The sequence below is a fragment of the Labrus mixtus genome, chromosome 5 (assembly GCF_963584025.1).
Source record: "Labrus mixtus chromosome 5, fLabMix1.1, whole genome shotgun sequence".
NCBI classification, from domain to species: domain Eukaryota; kingdom Metazoa; phylum Chordata; class Actinopteri; order Labriformes; family Labridae; genus Labrus; species Labrus mixtus.
Window position 1 is genome coordinate 15,217,066 of NC_083616.1, and position 19,308 is coordinate 15,236,373.

The 19,308-nt window shown below is 39.3% G+C and overlaps 1 protein-coding gene across 1 annotated transcript; it reads left to right on the forward strand.

The window, feature by feature from the left end:
- Window positions 1-14,632: 14,632 nt before the first annotated feature.
- riok2 (RIO kinase 2 (yeast)) lies at window positions 14,633-19,193 on the forward strand. The gene is made up of 10 exons (XM_061038046.1): window positions 14,633-14,825; window positions 15,407-15,545; window positions 15,634-15,750; window positions 16,104-16,279; window positions 16,422-16,510; window positions 16,631-16,822; window positions 16,923-17,015; window positions 17,221-17,682; window positions 18,367-18,466; window positions 18,748-19,193. The coding sequence occupies exons 1-10, from the start codon at window positions 14,760-14,762 to the stop codon at window positions 18,907-18,909; spliced, it is 1,596 nt and encodes a 531-aa protein (XP_060894029.1). The 5' UTR covers window positions 14,633-14,759; the 3' UTR covers window positions 18,910-19,193.
- The last annotated feature ends 115 nt before the right edge of the window (window positions 19,194-19,308 follow it).

Sequence of the window (19,308 nt, forward strand, 5' to 3'; positions counted from 1 at the left end):
ATCTTCTTTTTTTACTTTGATTCTTTAACTTTAGATAATTCATTTTTTGTAAATAGTGTATTTCCTTTTGAATTTTAGTGTTGGTGTATTTCTAAGTTAGTTAGCTGTTTTGGGTTCCACAGATGTTTATGTTGGATTAGTCCGTTGTATATATAACCCCTACTTGTGTCAGCTATTGTCCAGTCTGTTTAGTTATGCTTTGTTAGGTTGAGGCCATAGTTCTTTTTTGCTTAGTTGATACTTTTTACTGGGTGTTTTAAAACAATAGAATTTGTTTTAATGATCAATACTATCCAAAAGTACTCAAGTTTTATTTTTAAAAAGACATATCTTTGATCATATTTTTAACAAAAGTCTAGCACAAGCTAAAGAGAGAGAGTACAGTCCAAGCAGAACAAATGCGTTGGCAGTATCAGAACTGAAACTTAGCCAACGCATATGTGAATTTCACACATTGGTTTGCCTTCATTTTTTGATAGTTAAAAGTAAAAATTACCCAGTATTGGATACCTTTGACTTCTATTTTTTGTCACTGTGCAATCAAAACCGGTATTGATATTATCTAATTTAATCATATTAAAGTTGAACATTGTGATATCATGACAGCCTTACAATAGAAAACATCCCTGCTTCTACATAATGCATTTTGATGTTATTGATGTATAAGATATGATAAGATACTTATATCATCCCCTTGGAGAAATTTCCTCAGTCCATCCAGCAACAAATTAATATATAAGTAATACAGAATTTGGAACAATTCCATAGAAATTAAAAAAACATACATCTGCAACTGCTGGTGGTCAGCACCAGACAAGAAAAAAACTATTTCACAGAGACTGAATATAAACAGTCAGTGTGAAAACCTGAAAATCAGCAATATTCTTCAAAGAAGTCCTCCAGTGAAAATATCTAAAACATGTATCAAAAACACCTTTAAAACATTTTTAAGAAACGTTTCAAAATTGTGTATCTTTGACAGTTAAAGGGAGAACCTGTTTTCACAATGGTTTGCAGAAGACTCAAACAGCTGTGCTTAAGGCTGAGAGACATTTTTCCATCTCACTATCACCAACATACTGAGTGCACTAAACCTGCGTCTGGAGCGCAGCGAGAGTGTGTCTGTGAGGTCAATCCCATAAAAGTGCACCAGCAGGTGCCTGCTACAGTACATCACACAGAATTACTCTTTACACACATGTAAATACACACAACACACATGCATGGTTGAGCTGATGAATCCAGACGTCTGACTCCAGAGCGCATGGCTCCTGAGTGCAGCTCATTTCCTTAAATCGCCTCAGAGGAAGAAAGACAGAGACACAGTGAGACTTCAATCTTATTTCTCATTTTGCTCCCTTGGGTGTGTCTAATTTAGACCCAACAACATGTTGTTTTGTATGCTAGGGTCAAACATAACATTATTTTTACATCATTCATAAAAAAACAGAGGCAGTTAGGGTGACTGTAGGTCCAGATGTCTTTCTGATTAAGATGATACACTGTTATGCTTCTCAGTTCTGCCAGGGGGTCTGGAGAAGACTTTACCACAAGGCTTCTGATTGGATGGCCTCTGGGTGACCTGCAGCTCCTGGGTGCCTTGAGATGGCTGATGTGTTTAGGGGAGTTGCATGTACTCTGTGATGCTCTGAGGTGGCATGAACAGTGTCTGGATTGGTGGTTGTATGAGATACTTTTGCATCATTTCACAGATTTGCCAAAAAAATAAAAACTGGGTCAAGTGCAAGGCCGTCCTTGTTGTGAAGAAAGTGTGTCACTTCAATCATTGTTGCTTGAGTGGCAAATGTGCATGTGCTATTCTGTTACATTCTTAGTACAGCCAGGTGGATCCATGCTTAAATTTAGAGTCAATACCATTCCTCCTTCTGCTATTTAATCCAACGTGCTGTTACACAAATGTGCAGTACGACGTCACCGAAATATTAATAAAACCATACAGACTGATTCAAGACATCTACAGCTACAATACTGTATGTATCAGAACAATTTAGTCTAAAGTTGTTCCTTACAGGCAGTCTGTTCCCACCAGGCTCTGATTGTTTTGTAACAAACGCTGACATGAATCACTTGAGCTAAACAAGAGGCCTTCAGTGGTCAGTGGAGTTATACACATCAGAAAAAAACTAATGACTCAGACACAAATGTCAGATCATGTGGCTGTTTGTTGGACAGAGCAGAGAAGAAACACTTGCATTTGCACATAACACAATCAATTCAGTCATTCAGCAAAGCAGATATACAAGTTCTATTGTATGTCACTGATTCAAATTCCTTAAGTTATAATACATCTGACCATAAACATCAAAAGCCGTTAATATCGGTCGATTAAAGGTTGAGAGACATCAGATGACCGAAAATTAATTTTGGGAACAAAACAATGTTGGGTTTTCTTTAACCTGACTTTTCAACCACAATATTACTTCTGGTCTTCAAAGTTAAGGTTAATTCCAAAACAAGTTAGGGTTTCAAAATCAAATTACTTTTCATATCAAACCAACATCGAGCAAATGTTAGACATTGGTATCAATCCATTCAAGATTCAAAATCTGTCCGAAGTTATGGAACCTTGTGATTTGATGTAATCGTAATTTTCATATCCAACCAACATTCAAAATCTGAAATCTAGAAGAAGAGATTAGAACTGGAATTATGGCAGTAGAAGCAGCAGTTTTTAAAAGAGATATTGACTCTCACACATGATGACCAAGACGACTGACAGATAAAGAATATCCCTAATAAACCAAACATAAAGGAAAATATCCAGGGGATAAAGTAACTGCAGCATTTTGGCAGCACAATTTATTGATAAGTACATTGCACTGCAATAACATCTCAGCGAGCCACTCTGCTGCTACAGTGTTGTTTGGTTCTGAAATCACAACACTGTGAATTAGATATATTCTGAGAGGGCTGAAAATGGGTTATGACTACAATCTCACCCACTGACCTCTTCCTGAAGCATAACATTAAAACAAACCACCTGTTTCTTCATCCATAAACAAGTAGACATCCCTATGTGTATATCAGTCTTTCCACCTGACAATCCATCTTTACGTCTGACTAACGTTCATTCATCCTTACTTCTGTGTAAACATTCATAGAAACCGTCCATCTTTCCAGGCAGTGAGCTGATCTCCCCTGGGAGAGGCTCAGCTGCCTCCATCAGCCCTCAGCCATGTTTTAATGGTGAGCCTCAACTATATAAGCTCCTCTGGCTCTTCTCTGGCGCACGCACACACACACACACTTTCACATACATCAAACACTGCATTAAACTGCATATATGTGGAGTTCCCTTTTCTTCTCCTTGCTTCCCCTTCCTCAAAATATTCAAATAGTGAATCATACCTTCACATAGCACGTCTTTGTTGTCCTTTTCATCTACATCCCTCAAAACATTGATTATTTGTCTCTTTGTTGCATCACTCTGTCCTTTCCTTTTTTTAACCCTCATTTCTCTTCCCCTAGCTGTTTCCTCTTTCTCCGCTTCTTTAACATCCCCCTCTCTCTACCCTCTTCTGTAATTTTCTCAATTTTGCTTTTCTGTCAGTATTTATATGCTGCCCTGTTTTAAATGTATTTGTGTAACTGTTTGTCTTATGAGGACAGGATGTGTGTGACAGACTAAGAAAGAGAAATGGAGAAAGGGAAAAGTTAAAACCGTGATCTGCACAGATGGAAGGACACCTGCTCTGTAATGGTGTTTTTTCAGAAGCTCCCTCCCTCTCTCTCTCTTTCATGGCCCCATGCAAGCACACAAACACAAACACATGCAGTTACTTCAGAGAAGCAAACCTGGGCACAACATGAAGGGCTATCCTCCTTCTCCCATGGTGCATCGCAAACAGAGTGACGGATGGGATGGAGAGAAACGGGAGAGAGATAAAACAACGATATGGAGCCACGATGCCACGTCCAAAGGCGGGGGGGTCAGACATTTGGCAAGTGAAAAAAGCTATGATAAATCCAGAGAAGCCTTATCTATGCTCAGATGTGTGACTGCATGAGGTGAGTTCGCTCCTGTGAGTCTGAGAGGGAACAGGTCTGTGCAGCTACAAGGACAGACAGAGAGACAGGGAGACAGGGAGACAGAGAGAGAGACAGGGAGACAGAGAGAGGGACAGGGAGAGAGGGAGACAGAGAGAGGGAGACAGAGAGAGAGACTGGGAGAGAGGGAGAGAGAGGGAGACAGGGAGACACAGAGAGAGAGGGAGACAGAGAGAGAGACAGGGAGACAGAGAGAGAGACAGAGAAAAAGACAGGGAGAGAGGGAGACAGAGAGAGGGAGACAGAGAGAGAGACAGAGAGAGAGACAGGGAGAGAGACAGAGAAAAAGACAGGGAGAGAGGGAGACAGAGAGAGAGAGACAGGGAGACAGAGAGAGAGAGAGAGAGGGAGACAGGGAGACAGAGAGAGAGAGGGAGACAGAGAGAGAGACAGAGAGAGAGGGAGACAGAGAGAGAGGGAGACAGAGAGGGAGACAGAGAGAGACAGGGAGACAGAGAGGGAGACAGAGAGAGAGACAGGGAGACAGAGAGAGAGAGGGAGACAGAGAGAGAGACAGAGAGAGAGGGAGACAGAGAGAGAGGGAGACAGAGAGAGAGACAGAGAGAGAGGGAGACAGAGAGGGAGACATGAAGAGAGTGAGACAGAGAGAGAGAGAGATAGAAACAGAGAGAGAGGGAGACAGAGAGAGAGGGAGACATCGAGACATGTATCCAGGTCAAAATGAGCATAAAATCTGCTTTAAGGGGGCTGTATTATTTATTAAAAATCAAAATAACAGTCACTAGAAAGACTCCCATTGTACTTTGAGGAAAGATGAAAGGCATCCTCATATTTAAACTGTTGTTAAGAAAACAGGAATAAAAAAACAGTAGACGGACTCTGGTAATATAGGCTCACTCTACTGTGTACGAGTGTTGTTTGGTTTGTTTCCCAGGGCATACCGAGGCCTTGGACAGTGATCACCTGAATAGAATAACACATGAAACACATTCACACTGGCCTTCTTACTGCAAGCCACCAACAGTGATATATGTGGAATAATTTACCCATTTTTGAAAAACAAACTCAGAAGACTTACCAGAGAAAACAACAGCAAACAGGCAGCAAAAAACCCAGCAGCATGTCCAAAGTTTGGTAATGGAAAATAATGTATCTGATGAATGATTATATATGTACAATATTGAAGAATCAAAAAATACATTTAAACTATAAAGAGGCTTTGTCACCAAGTATTTATTTTTTATTTCAGCCTTCAAAGAAAGAGTTCCTCTGTTAACCCTTTAAAAACACTTTCTTAGACGCAAGTAGAACCAACATTTTGTCAACATAGTGCACGTTCACAGATGTCTGTTTTTTTAAAGCATTGTTTTTGCAGCAAAAACAAAAACAATAAATGTTTACATACACACACACACTTTGACATGAAAGATGGTTTCAATGACTATTTTCTCTTTTCTGACCTTCTTGGATAGACTGTCCAACATTGCGCCCTGAAAAAAACAATCTTATTTCATTTCATACCAATCTATTCTTTGCTTTGTTGAACTGAACACAGTGTGTGTGTGTGTGTGTGTGTGTGTGTGTGTGTGTGTGTGTGTGTGTGTGTGTGTGTGTGTGTGTGTGTGTGTGTGTGCGTGTGCCCTGTCCAGGTGGATGTATTTTGGGTCAGGCTGTTTGTCAGAGCTGAGACCAGATCGATGTGGCTCTAATCTAAAGTAGAATGATGTGATTGATTACCTCACATTCTAAGGCCCTGCACATAGACCTCCACTGAGTGTGATGGACACACACACACACACACACACACACACACACACACACACACACACACACACACACACACACACACACACACACACACACAGAGCATCTCTTCCTTCGTTGCTTTTCTGCCACTCCACATAGCGTCCCCTCCAGGGAGTGTACACCACCACATACACACATACCATAAATATTAACTGAGAACCACAGTCTCACACAGAGTGGTCCCTGTGCAGAAAACATCCATGGTGGGATGATTTTCCCCGTGGGTGGCTGTTCATTTGTATGCCCCTTCCACTGTCCATCACCACCACTGCCCTAGTCCACGAAGGCAAACACTTGCCACAGTTTGACGTTCCAATCATTCTCAGCAGACTCAGGAATGTTGTGCATTTTCTATGTGTGTGTGCGTGTCATGTGTCTACATTTTACTAGCTCCATGCAGTCATTTAATTTATTAATGCTGTGAATTGTCCAAATCAGTGGTCTGTGGCATGATGAAGGTCCTTGCCTAAGGCGAGAGAGTGCAAAAGGAGTAGCTCTCTGAGATGTGCAGCTTTCACAAAATCATTAAGTCTGAGCTCAGGTCTGTGTGTGCATGTGTGTGTGTATATTGTGCATAAAAAGTCATCATTAGCACTAGATATGCAGTGAGGGTGTCAGAGTGTGATCCAGGTATTGTTTGAAGATCCCTAGCTGTCTACCCTGTAGTGCAGGCTGGAGGAAATCAAAGCCCTGAACATCTGAAATATGGGAAAGTGTGTGTATGTGTGAGTGTGTATCAGCCCCTACCACAACAGAGCAGAGACTGACATAAATGCTTCAGTAAAACTAGAGTCAGGGGCTGAAACTTTTCCACCACCTGTTTCATAAAATGACACATATGGCAGAATATACAATTAAATACAATATTTGATTTAATCTTTGCAAAGAAAGATGAGCTGCTTTGTAATCTCCATGCTGTTATTCAAACTGATAGAGTAGAAAAGAAATTTGAATTGAATAAATATCTAAATGTCTTGTCAAGTGCACCACAGCTAACATGCACTGAATGTAAAATACCTACCTACATATAACAGCAAAACTTAACACGGACTCTTCCTCTATATGATGTTGTGCTGTTAATACTGCAAGCTGACATTAAGTAAGCAACATTTTAAAAAGACGGGATTAATTTAAGTAATAAAAAATACAATATTTGAATATCTTGACAAGGCATGGATGAGAGGCTAAATAATACTCTAGTGTCTTTATGTATGTAAAACATGAAGCTACAGCCAGCAGTTGTTTAGCATAGCTTAGCACAAAGGTTGGAAAAATAGACTGTAAATATTAATCTACGAATCCTGAGTGATGCCACCCATTGGTAACTGCAGGGGGCATTGGAAGGCCGTCAGTGGCGGTCACCATGCTGGAAATGCTGGCTCACCCTAACTCTTAAGAGCTGGAGCTGTTACATCGAGCACACCCATCAATCAAATCAGCCACACAACTTACTTTGCACAACTCATATTCTTCATTAATCAAAATGGATGAGTTATAAAAACAACCTGATGTGTTACACTGATGTATAACAACCTATAAATAACATGTTTATTTGTAAATGTTAGAGATAATGCTAGTTGGACTCTGACATGTTTTCTATAAATCTATGCTAAGCTAAGCTATAAAATGTTCAGTGAGAGTAGAGGGTTCTAATCTTCTAATCCAAGCTTTGGCAAGACAGTGAATAAGAAAATATTTCAAAAAGTTGATTTATGAGATACAACTCTTTCATTCAAAAAAGATCCCTCTCTATTCAGTTTGGAGCGTTCTGTATGTCTCATATTCAATGTGCTCTGGTGAGAAACAGCCGAACAACGTGAGACCTGCAGAGACAGCCAGATGGACAAGTGACCAATAAAGTTCTACTAGAGGTGGAGGGATTGACCAATGAGAGCGCAAGACTGATTGGAGGTGATTTACGTTCCTGACATCTTTAACCAAATTACCCAGCATCCCTTGCGCTATGATTACTGTGATGCAGTCGTCTTTCTTGTGTGCAAAGCGAGTGTGTTATTTCACTTTTCCTGAGGCAACTGCAGAACTGAAGAGGAGATTTGGATACAACTTGTGAGATTCAAAACTACAAGACAGATAAAAAAAATATATGTTCTTGAGATTGATATTGGTCTGATATCTGCTATATCTGGAATTCATCACAGTAAGACTACAATGCCTTCTGACCCGCATGTGGGGATTAGACAACATGTTCAGAGCTTTTTAGGTAATCTTATTGATTGCAGGCGAAGACTGCTGTAAGGACATCCAGGCTATTTCCCAGCATTTGTTTGAATTTATGAGAATCTAACAAGCATTCCTTCAGCAATCACAAGTCTAATACATATTGATCTACAATGAAAAAGGAAAATACTTCAGAAACATCAGTGTAAATTTCCCCAAAACCTCACCATTTAATTCTAGTTCATTTAGCAGTCCAATGCGAAGTACATCAGAGAGTAAGTACAACACAAGCAAGGATCTAGAGAGGAGGCAGTAAATGCAAACGAACTGCTATAAGTCAGATCGGACACACAGGTGCTGACAGGCAGTGCACAGAGGCAAAGCACAGTTCTGTTTTTTTATTTTTAAAGACCAAATGAACAAACAAGCAAAGAAAGATTTTGGAAAGAGCTGGAGTGAACCTTTCTTTGGAATAAGTTTCATCATGTAATACAAAGTGTTTCCTTGGATCATAATGCAAGTGAATAAAATAGAGCAAACTGGTCCAATTAAAGACTGAATCTATCAGGTACATGTTTGTGGTTCATTGTGCATGTCTCTCTGAGACCAGCACAGTTTCTATCAGCGCACAGGCTCATCTAAGTGAAGCCTGCATGATCCATCAGTACATTTCAGCCACTCTGCTCTCTCAGCCCTGCTCTTAAAGACAGATAGTGGGAGACTGTCTCATTTCACGCTTGCAGGACTTAATGCTATTAAAGTAGACACACACATACACTCAAATGTGCTCACATCAAATTCAAACACACACACACACACACAGACACAGACAAGATGTGGCTGCTATCTGATGGCCTTAACAACGGCAAGCTCTGAGATAAAGTGCAGCTTTCCTGTTTCACTGACACATGGCCATGTTCATCCTCTCTAGACAATGCGTGTATGTGTGCGTGTGTGTCTGAGAGAGAGAGAGAGAGAGAGAGAGAGAGAGCGAGAGAGAGAGAGAGAGAGAGAGAGAGAGCATGTGGGTGGTTGTATCTTTGTGTGAGAGTTCATATTTGCACCTGCACTGTGACTGATGCAGGAACAGTCCCTCAGTGATCCCATTACAAAGGTCTGACAAGCAAGGGCTGTGTGTGTGTGTGTGTGTGTGTGTCACTAAGTGTGTATGTCACTGTGTGTGTGTGTGTGTGTGTGTGTGTGTGTGTGTGTGTGTGTGTGTGTGTGATGGAGAGGATCATCTGAGAGCTGCTGTTAGTTAGCAGCATTCTCTATCAATGTGGCATGTTATTATGTGGCCACAGCCTATGTTACATCACTCATGCTTACACACATAGATGTGTGCACACAAGCACATACCCTAACACAGATCTGTCTTGATATTTTTGTGAGGACATTGTATCAATAGCATCAGTTTCTTCTAAAACAGGAGCTGAGAGATATTGTTTCACATATTTAGAAATATATTTCTTATAACACTCGTTCTTCAAATATGGAGAAGGTTCAAAGAAAGAAATAGTTCATCTTAAAATACAGGCTATTTTTAAGGGGGAAAGGCACGTCAGTACAGAGGCATTGGTCCTCGCAGCGGGTGGCCCGGCTTAGAATGGATTTCTGGCTCTATCCACTGTACTGTCTCTCCAAAAAAGGCACCAAAGCCCCAAAAAAATGATTTTTAAATTAGTTATATGGGCCAGCCTTCAAGCCATTTAAGCAAGTAAATTTCTTCAAAACCCAAATATACTTATACTACACCTAAACCATATTTCTAACTTAATCCATATGAAAGCACTTTAAAAAAATACTGCAACCAAGACAAACCAACTAAAACTTGCCTGACAGAGGAGAACAATTTTACCAGTCTAGTCAGATATGAAGAGTTTAATGAAATATCACTTGCTGTTTACATAAACTGTACTTGCGAACACATCTACTACACCAATGGTATACTAAATATTTATAACAAGCTAGATGCAAACGTCCAGTTTGTAAACAACAAGTGCGTTAATTTGTGATTATTGAAAACTCTTTATAGCCATCTAATCTAAACTAATCAAATTAATTAATCTAATTTTAAAAGCAAACAAAAACATCACCTGTAAAAGGATGTGAAAGCTGTAAGAGAGTTAAGTGCTTTCACACAGCAACATACATATGAGCTTAAACTTCAGAAAAAAATAATAACTAATCAAATAGTGTGTATATGTGTGTGCGTGTGTGTGTGTGTGCGTGTATGTGTGTGTGTTTGTGTGTGTGCGTGCGTGCGTGCGCGTGTAAGCCTTATCAGCTGAGCTTGGAACAGGTTATACCTTCCTTCCTCATGTTTCTCCTGAAGCCACTCATTCACTCCGTGCTTGTGCCGGCACCTGAGAGCAGATTATTGTTTAGGAGACTTGCAGCAGAACACACAGAGTAAGTAGATCTCCTCTCCTCTGCTCTAATCTAATCAAATTTGATGTTTCCAAACACACAGCAGCTGGCTAAAGGCACAGCAATGATACCCAAGGAACAAAGCCCACGCTTGTTGCTGGAGACTTACCTAAGCTTCTCCAATTCCTGCCTCAATTTAGCATCCCCCTCCCTAAAGCTTAACTCTGGAAAAAACAAGAAAGCAATTTAACGGGCTGACACTGAGAGTGTGTGTGTGCTGAGGTGTTTATGTGTAATAACCTCAAAATTGTCTGCTTGTGAAGCATGGTGTCCTATATGGGCTGATGGGGGAGAGTCCCCCATGACCCTATGCTAAATTTTAGGCAACACAAAATCAAACACCAAAAGACAACACTGACACAAATAACCACTTCAAATATCTTGGCCCTCAGAATATATGTCAACAGTAGAAAACAATAATAGAATGACTATTAACTCTTCATTCACTGGTATTGGGTGAGGTGAGTTTACAAATCTAAATGTTATGTAATTAGCTACAAGAAGCTACAAAAATGTTGAGAGTACATTTGATTTGATTAAGAAACACTAACAAGGTGAAGACTTTTTATTATTAAAACATATTATGCATTTTCTATCTTCATGTGAATAAAAAGGTGTCAGGGCTGAAGCTTTGATACACTATATGTACATCAAATCATTTCACTTCAGTACTGCAGAGGTCCTTTCATCACTTCGACCTATCCAGCTCTCACTTTGATCTCATACTAACGAGGGGCTCATTAATTTCTAATCAAAGGGTCCTGATTTACTGCAGGTCCACTGAGGATATTCAGAACTCCTTACACAGAAAGTAGATGGGGTCAGCACTTTTAAAACAATACATCTGAAGACCAGGGGGCACATGAGTGCTCACAAAAACACACAATGTGAAAGTGTTGCTGTTTCATTCTGGTCACTTTTTTTAAATTAAAAAACAAACATAAGATTCTAGCGCCCTAAACATTTTAGAGATTGAGTGGAAAGAAAAAGAGACGAGGGAGAAAGAGATGGAACGGTATGAAGACTGAAAAGAGAGCTGCTTTGTGTTAAAGCATGGCAAAAACTCCCCTCAACTACATCTGGAAAGAAGACACTATCTCACTGTGAGTTAAAAAGGGTGTGTGTGTGTGTGTGTGTGTGTGTGTGTGTGTGTGTGTGTGTGTGTGTGTGCGTGTGTGCGCGTGCGTGCGTACTTGGCCGTTCCGCCATGTTCCAGATAATTCCACACACTGGCAGGTCCACACTCTGTCTCTTTACCCTAGGGTGAGCTCCGTGGACACAGCATCAGTTACTCTCTGTGATTTTGTGTAAGTGTCCAGGCTTAGAGAAACAGGCGACTGTGCCCGTCTGTCAGACTGTTAAACAAGAAACTCTGCCTCAGGATCCTGAACCTGCAGCTGCTGAGAGTTAGTGAAGCAAACCACAAGTTTTATCATTAAAAAAAACACACTCACCATATCAGACTAATCAGTCTTATCTCTTAAGATTTGTTCCTAGACTCAGAATCATGAAAACATCATATAAAAACTGGTGTAAGCACCAGAATATCCAAAATAAATTCCCCTAAGAAACAGAATTACACAACGTCATGAAAAACGTATCGAAATCAAGTTAGTGTTAGAGTATCTAATAAGTGTTATCATGTGCTTTCATTTGCCTTCAGTATGAACTGAATAGACAAGAAAATCAAGATAAAGAGAACACTGAAAGGTGTTTATGATTAAAACACAAGCAGTTCATTAAGAATCTAAATAAATTAGATAATATCTGCAAAATAATAAAGATAGATAGATAAATACTTTATTCATCGCCTGGGGGAAATTCAGAAGTGTCTCATAGCTCACGAGTTAGAAAAATAGAACAAACAGTGTCAGGCAAACTATCACCTCATTGTCAACTCTTTTTACATATTTCAATACTTACAACAGTATGATGGTTTAGCATCTGTCTGCTGAATTTATTGTTATTACTTAATTATGTATTTTTGACATTGTAGGATACAACAGAGTCAAGAGGAGAATTTGGCTTAAAAAAATCCATTGCTTGAACACTCTAAGGTTACTGATGTCTCACACTCATCCTGACCCAGTTCAAAATGTCGGCTCGATATGACAAATACACTTAGGTTCAAAAGAAAGGTACAGGTGTACTTGTAGAAAAATTATTCAGATCCAATACTTGACTCAAACAAGAGACAACAAAGGTCCACGAGACAAAAGACAGCAGTTTAACAGCCATGCCCATACATCTGTGTCACAGTGCCATCTAGCTGACACATTTAGAAATGCTATATTTTTAGCATTTTCTTTAGTGACTGTGAATGCCTTATGTCTGATATAAATAGAGGTTTCTAGATCACAAAAAAAACACTCATGTCTTCTATGTATTTTCCAACATATGGTGTACAAGACCTTGGATAAAAAATTCCTCTTCTAAATGAAATGGGAAACACAAGATGTGAAGCAGATTGCTAGAGAGGACAATATTTAGAAGACCATGACTATTTTTATCATGCATAAAGCAGACAGGTTTGAATATTGGCAGGTTGGCACAACAAGAGATGCATAGTGTAACCATGAGTGTTAGCACAAAAAGTTAGTTAGCATAAAAAGAATGCTCAGACAGTGAAGCACAAGAAGAGTCGTTAAGGCAGCAGATGCCGCAGTAGTCTACTCAATGATGCCATAAAGTATGTGCTGCCAGCAAGAGGTGCAAGTCTCACAAGGTCTCCAAAGTCTCTCTTCAGTATTTTTACTTCAACAGGTACATACATTACTTAAAAGAACCAACTCAATTTGAGGATTTAGTCTAAAACTGTTCTTAAGTAAAACTACTCAAGACTAGTTTTTAATTGCACACCAACATACATGCATATATACACACCAACAAGCACGCACACACAAACCACACACATCATGCCTTGCGCTCCTTGGATTTGGGCACTTTCTGAACCACAGAGTGTTAAATAAACCAGAGGAAGAATTCCATGTAGTCGACACACAGATTGTGTGTGTGTGTGTGTGTGTGTGTGTGTGTGTGTGTGTGTGTGTGTGTGTGTGTGTGTGTGTGTGTGTGTGTGTGTGTGTGTTGGGAGCAGAACAGAGTGGTGTCTGTTAAAGGGCAGTCCTGAGTAAACACACACACATGCACACCCACCACACAACCTCTGCTTAAAATCTATTTGCACATGGAATTCACAGAATCCAGTAGAGTCGGTATGGCAACAGATACGCTCAACCAATATGGCACTGCCTCTTCAGCTAGATTACTAATCAGCTAAATGTAATACAGCATTCATTTATAGCACCGGTCATAATGTCACTTGTTATCTTTCAGCTGTGTATCACCAATGATCATTTTTAAATATTCAGTGTACTGAAGCCAGATTGCATTTTAACACTTTCCTGAAATATTTTTTACAAACATCTAGGTGTAGCCTACATTGCTTTGTCAATGTCACCATAGCAACCTGTGAGTAAGATGTCATTCAAGTAGGCTATACAGTTTGTTCACATCAACATGGTTATGGAGGCTAATAGGCCTTCTAGTGTCTAAATTCCATATTACATTATAATGATAGTAGGCAGTTTAAATATGTAGTTTTGACACTACTGCAACTAAAATATTAGTAAATAAAACAAAAATCTGTTTCCAAACTATAATATTCCGACTTTGTACGTAAGTTACGGCTAATAACTACACTATCATCCCATAATGCAGTGCACAAATGAATAGATAATGTAGGCCTACACACAGCCCTCACAGCATTTTTGCCTTTTTTTCATGTTTTAATATTTACAGAAAGATTTTAGAAGATGTGTAAATGACTTGACACACAGCACAAAAATAAATTATCAGGGGAAAAAAAGCACTGGTGAACCGTAAAACATTAATGACGGTGATGCATCTATTCATCATCAGATCAGTATCACCTGTATATGTTGATGAAAAAGGTAAATTTCGCTTAACTTTTTTAATTTCACCACTTTACTTACGCTCGGTGGGTTTACACAATTCCTTACTACATATACCGTCAATTAAAATGTTAAAGTCATGAAATAATAACTATTAATTTTATTTAATAACCTACCCAGAAACTTTCCAAATGTGCAGCATCTTGTTCGAAGCTGTAGACTACACGGCACGCATTGGAGCGTCAAAGTGACGTCTGACGTAACCATGATGTGACGTACAATCCGTTTCCTGAACTTCCGCCTTGCACGCGTGTTTACCAAAAAATGTGGATACGTGAGCTGCCGAAGAAACAGTTATTATAACAATATTATAACATTAGCTGTTTTTGTTAAGGTAGTAATATGGGTAAATTAAATGTCGTGGTGCTGAGATATTTATGTCGAGATGACTTCCGGGTCCTCACAGCGGTAAGTTAGATAAGCTCAGCTATCATGTGTTAGGCTAACATGGTAGCTTTAGTCATAAATACATATACATCCACCAACTTGGTCATGTGCATATCAAATGTTACAAGATGAATGCGTGCTATAACACTATTTGTTTCACTTTTCTTGGGATTACAGAGTTAAGAAAAGGTTAAATGCATTACATTATTAATAGATAATACTGTTATCAAGCAGATACACATGTTGTGTAGTTACATAGATTCAAGATTTTGATTTGTCACGTGCTCATACAGATGTGCAGTGAAATGTAAAGACTGTTCCGCATAAAGATGAAGTTTGTGCGAAATTTCTGTTATTGATTATTGGACAGAAAGTGGACTTCATATTCTGTGCCTAATCATTTACTCCTCCCTTGATATTGTGAAAAGTAGCCCACCTTAGAAAGCATAGGAATGATAACAGCAACCAAAAACAGTTTCAACATACACGTTAGATTATAAGTAATGTCTCTGTCAGATGGATTTACATATATATCTCAAACTGTAACATGAATACAGACTTGAAATTAAGCCTTGTAATGAACCAACTTCCTCTTCTTGTAGGTTGAGATGGGAATGAAGAACCATGAAATTGTTCCAGTGAGTCTCCTGTCTTCCATCGCCAGCCTCAAACACGGTGGCTGCAACAAGGTCCTCAGAGAGCTTGTCAAACACAAACTGGTGGTCTACGAATGCACGAAAAGTAATAAAACACTCCAACATCATTAGTCCTGTCAGAAAAGATACATCTAAGTAATGTTTCTAATGTGAAATGTAAATGTTAATTTTAGGTGTGCAGGGCTACAGATTGAACTACGGAGGATATGACTACCTGGCTCTGAAGACTTTGTGCTCAAGAGAAGTGGTCTTCTCAGTTGGCAACCAGATGGGTGTGGGTAAAGAGTCAGGTAAGAAAAGAAAGCACAACAGGAATGCAATCTGTATGTCCTGTGTACGTTTTCTTAAAATAATGTCATAATACTGAAATATTTTTATTGATATTTCCTGGTATTTCAATGTGGATTTATTATATAAAATATATATCTATTTATTGAGGTTTTTCATAATCAAGAAACACTCAGAAGTCTTTATAACTGTCATGTTTCTAAAGTCACAGCTAGTAGTAGCAGCACTGAAGTGTGTAATGAATTCCCTTGATCTTGATGTAAATTACATTTTTTCTCTGTTCAGGCTTTTGAAGTTTAGGTCGGCTTTATAAGACAATATTTATTGTAATATTTTTCTGTGTACACCTCCTTAGATATATATATTGTGGCAAGTCCAAACGGAGAGCAGTACGCTTTGAAGCTTCACCGATTGGGTCGCACCTCCTTCAGGAACTTGAAAAACAAGAGAGATTACCACAAACACAGGAAGAATATGTCCTGGCTCTACCTCTCACGCCTTTCTGCCATGAAAGAGTATGCCTACATGAAGGTAGCAAAATCAGAAAAAAAAACACATAACTATATATATATGTATATGTATAACTTTCAGAAAATAAGTTGAAAATGTCACCAGCCATTCAAAAAATGTGTTTTTGTGTGATGCATTATTTGATACATCTCTTTAATTTCAGGCCTTGTATGATCGGGGCTTTCCAGTTCCCAAACCAGTGGACTATAACAGACATGCTTTGGTGATGGAGCTCATCAATGGATATCCACTGTATGTAAACAACAAGACGTCCTTCTCTGACTTTATATATTTATCTGGTTTTAGTAATACTATACTCTTCCTACTCTGTGCTCCGTTTAATAGTTTCTTTGTATTGTCTCAATCCTTCAGGTGTCAGGTGCATGAGCTGCAAGATCCACCGGCCCTGTACAACGAGTTCATGGAGCTCATAGTCAAACTGGCCAATCACGGTTTGATTCACGGAGACTTTAACGAGTTCAACCTCATGTTGGACGACCAGGACCACATCACTATGATTGACTTCCCTCAGATGGTGTCCACCTCACATGCCAATGCTGAATGGTTGGTTTCTCTGTTACAATCATACATTAACAACAAATCAAATTCATAAATCAACCAAGTGGAATTATTTGAAGCTAACCTTTTCTCATTTTGTTTACAGGTATTTTGACAGAGATGTCAAATGTATCAGAGATTTCTTTGCAAAGCGGTATAACTACGAGAGTGAGCTCTACCCAACCTTCAAAGACATCAGGTAACTCTTTTATTTACTGTTGTAAAACACCAAAATACATTGGATACTTATGGTGATGAGTTTTCAAGAGCAAACATTTTATACAAAGACAAAAAGAAAATCCTTATTTTTTCTTGCTTTTTGTGCGTATCTATATTTATTCCAAACCTGATTTGCAGAGAAACACTAACCTGATCTTTTACTGTCACTGTTTTTTTCCCTAAAGGCGGTCTTGTTCTCTTGATGTAGAAGTTTCAGCGAGTGGCTTCACCAAAGATATGGAAAGAGACAGTGCATTGCTTCACCCAGCTGGACCTGAGGAAGAGGATGAGGAGGAGGAGGAGGAGGAGGATGATGATGATGATGATGATGATGATGATGAAACGGAGAGTGATGACAAAGAGGCAACAGATGAGGAAGCAGAAAAAGAAGGAGAGAGTGTGGTCTTGGATGAATATAAACATGCAATGCTGGAACTGGAAGGGCTCAAAGTCTGTGACTTACAAGAAGACAAACAGGATGATAAAATAGAGGCTGGAGAAGTGGAAGAGCAAAAAGCGACTGAGACGAAGCTCACTGCCAGAAGTGATGAAGTGACAGAGGAGGACAAAGAGCTGGATGAGGCAGAGGATGAGTGTCCAGAGCTGGCAGACCTTTCTACCTGCAACCAAGAGTTCAAGCCCTTCAGGTAAACGGAAAGTTAATGTAAGTTAGCATATTTAATAGGATAGTAGTAAGTGTGAATACTCCAAACCTAGCCGTGATTCAGAGCCATCACATTTTTTTGACAACTATTTAGCAACAGATCAGTTTCATGATCTTTTTCAAATGCATCTTCACAATCAAATCAAATAAGTTCAAATTTAAATAATCTTGTTTCTGATAATATGATTGCTGGGTAACTTAGAAGTTGCTCCTGTCATTTCATTAAAAAAAAGATCTCATAATTTGTTTCTAGTGCGTGCATGATTGATAACCCGTGCAAGTTGAACCACAACAGTGCATTTTTGTGTTGTGTTGTCATATCAAGCCCCAACACTTACTCCATGCCACAAAAACATTGTCACTAATACAGTTCTGTACTTTTCCAGATGATTGAGAAGATCTGCTGGTTTAGCTCGGTTGATCCACGTGTAGCCCAGTCTCTCCTCCCAGTCCCAACATTTACTGTCTCTCTTTAGCTGTCCCATCGATTAAGGCAAAAAAGCGAAAGACAAAATCTAAAATAAATTACATACAAATAGAATTATTTTATTGAATAGCATAAGTGTGCAGTCTGAACTTTTTAGGTGAACGTGTCTTTTGGTTGCCTACATTGACTTGAATACCTACCCTGCTTTTATTTGATTGTTTATTTGTTTTTGTCCTGCAGAGACTCTGGCAGTCTTCTTCACATGACAGAACACACCAGGAGGAGGTCAGACAGCGAGGCCACAATGGGTAGCGTAGGGAGCTGCTCTACCATACCACCAGTAAGTAAAACACAGACACAGAGGTAAAGGGGAAACTACTACAGTACCATTATATAAAGCAGTTTTGCAGCAGTCACAGTATATGACAAACTAGGAAAATGTCCAGTAGGTGGTGCTAAAGAGCTTTTTTTGTTGTTAAGTTAAGTTATTAAAGAATGTGAAAGGTGACTTGTAGCAGACAAAACAAGTATGCATAATGTTGTGTCTGCCTCACAGAGACAGACAGTGCGTACATTTCACTGTAGTGAACTGCTGTGGTTGTTTTTTTGTGTGTCCTGCAGGAGGTGGTCCGTCAGAAGGTGCGGAGGCAGCTCACTCAACAGCAGAAGGCATCACAAAGGCGACGTTTGCAGAAAGGAGAGGCCAACTTGGTGACCAAATCCAGGAGAGAGAACCAAAATAACATCAAGTCTAGTCTGGAGAGTGCCTCATTCTGGGGATAAATGGGACAGATGGAATTCATGTCAACATGTTGTTTGTGTGGTCCTGTTCATTCCTCCACTCCTTTGTCTGAAGACACTCAAACACATGATGGACGATGGAAAAAGACTCAGGAGATTCTCTGTGCCACAGCTCAACTGGCATGTACTCTCATGAAAATAAACAAGAATGAGGAAACTTTCAACTATTTCTTTCTAAACTATCTTATTCATCATACAGTCTAATGTAAATATCAACTACTTACTTTAATGATGAATTATGATGGGTAATTAAACTTTGCAAACATCACTAATGAGTTGTTGGTTTTTTTTCACTTAGAATGGGCTAACAAGTATCAAAACTAATGTCTAAGGGCATTGCATCCACCTGTACTAAACATGTCTGCAAGTCAAGTAAGCACT

Excerpts from the sequence above, each read along its gene's own strand:
- riok2 (XM_061038046.1), top strand. The coding sequence starts at position 14,760 with ATGGGTAAATTAAATGTCGTGGTGCTGAGATATTTATGTCGAGATGAC. Across the intron at positions 15,546-15,633 it reads GGTCTACGAATGCACGAAAA|GTGTGCAGGGCTACAGATTG; the intron begins GTAATAAAACAC and ends TGTTAATTTTAG. Across the intron at positions 15,751-16,103 it reads GGGTGTGGGTAAAGAGTCAG|ATATATATATTGTGGCAAGT; the intron begins GTAAGAAAAGAA and ends ACACCTCCTTAG.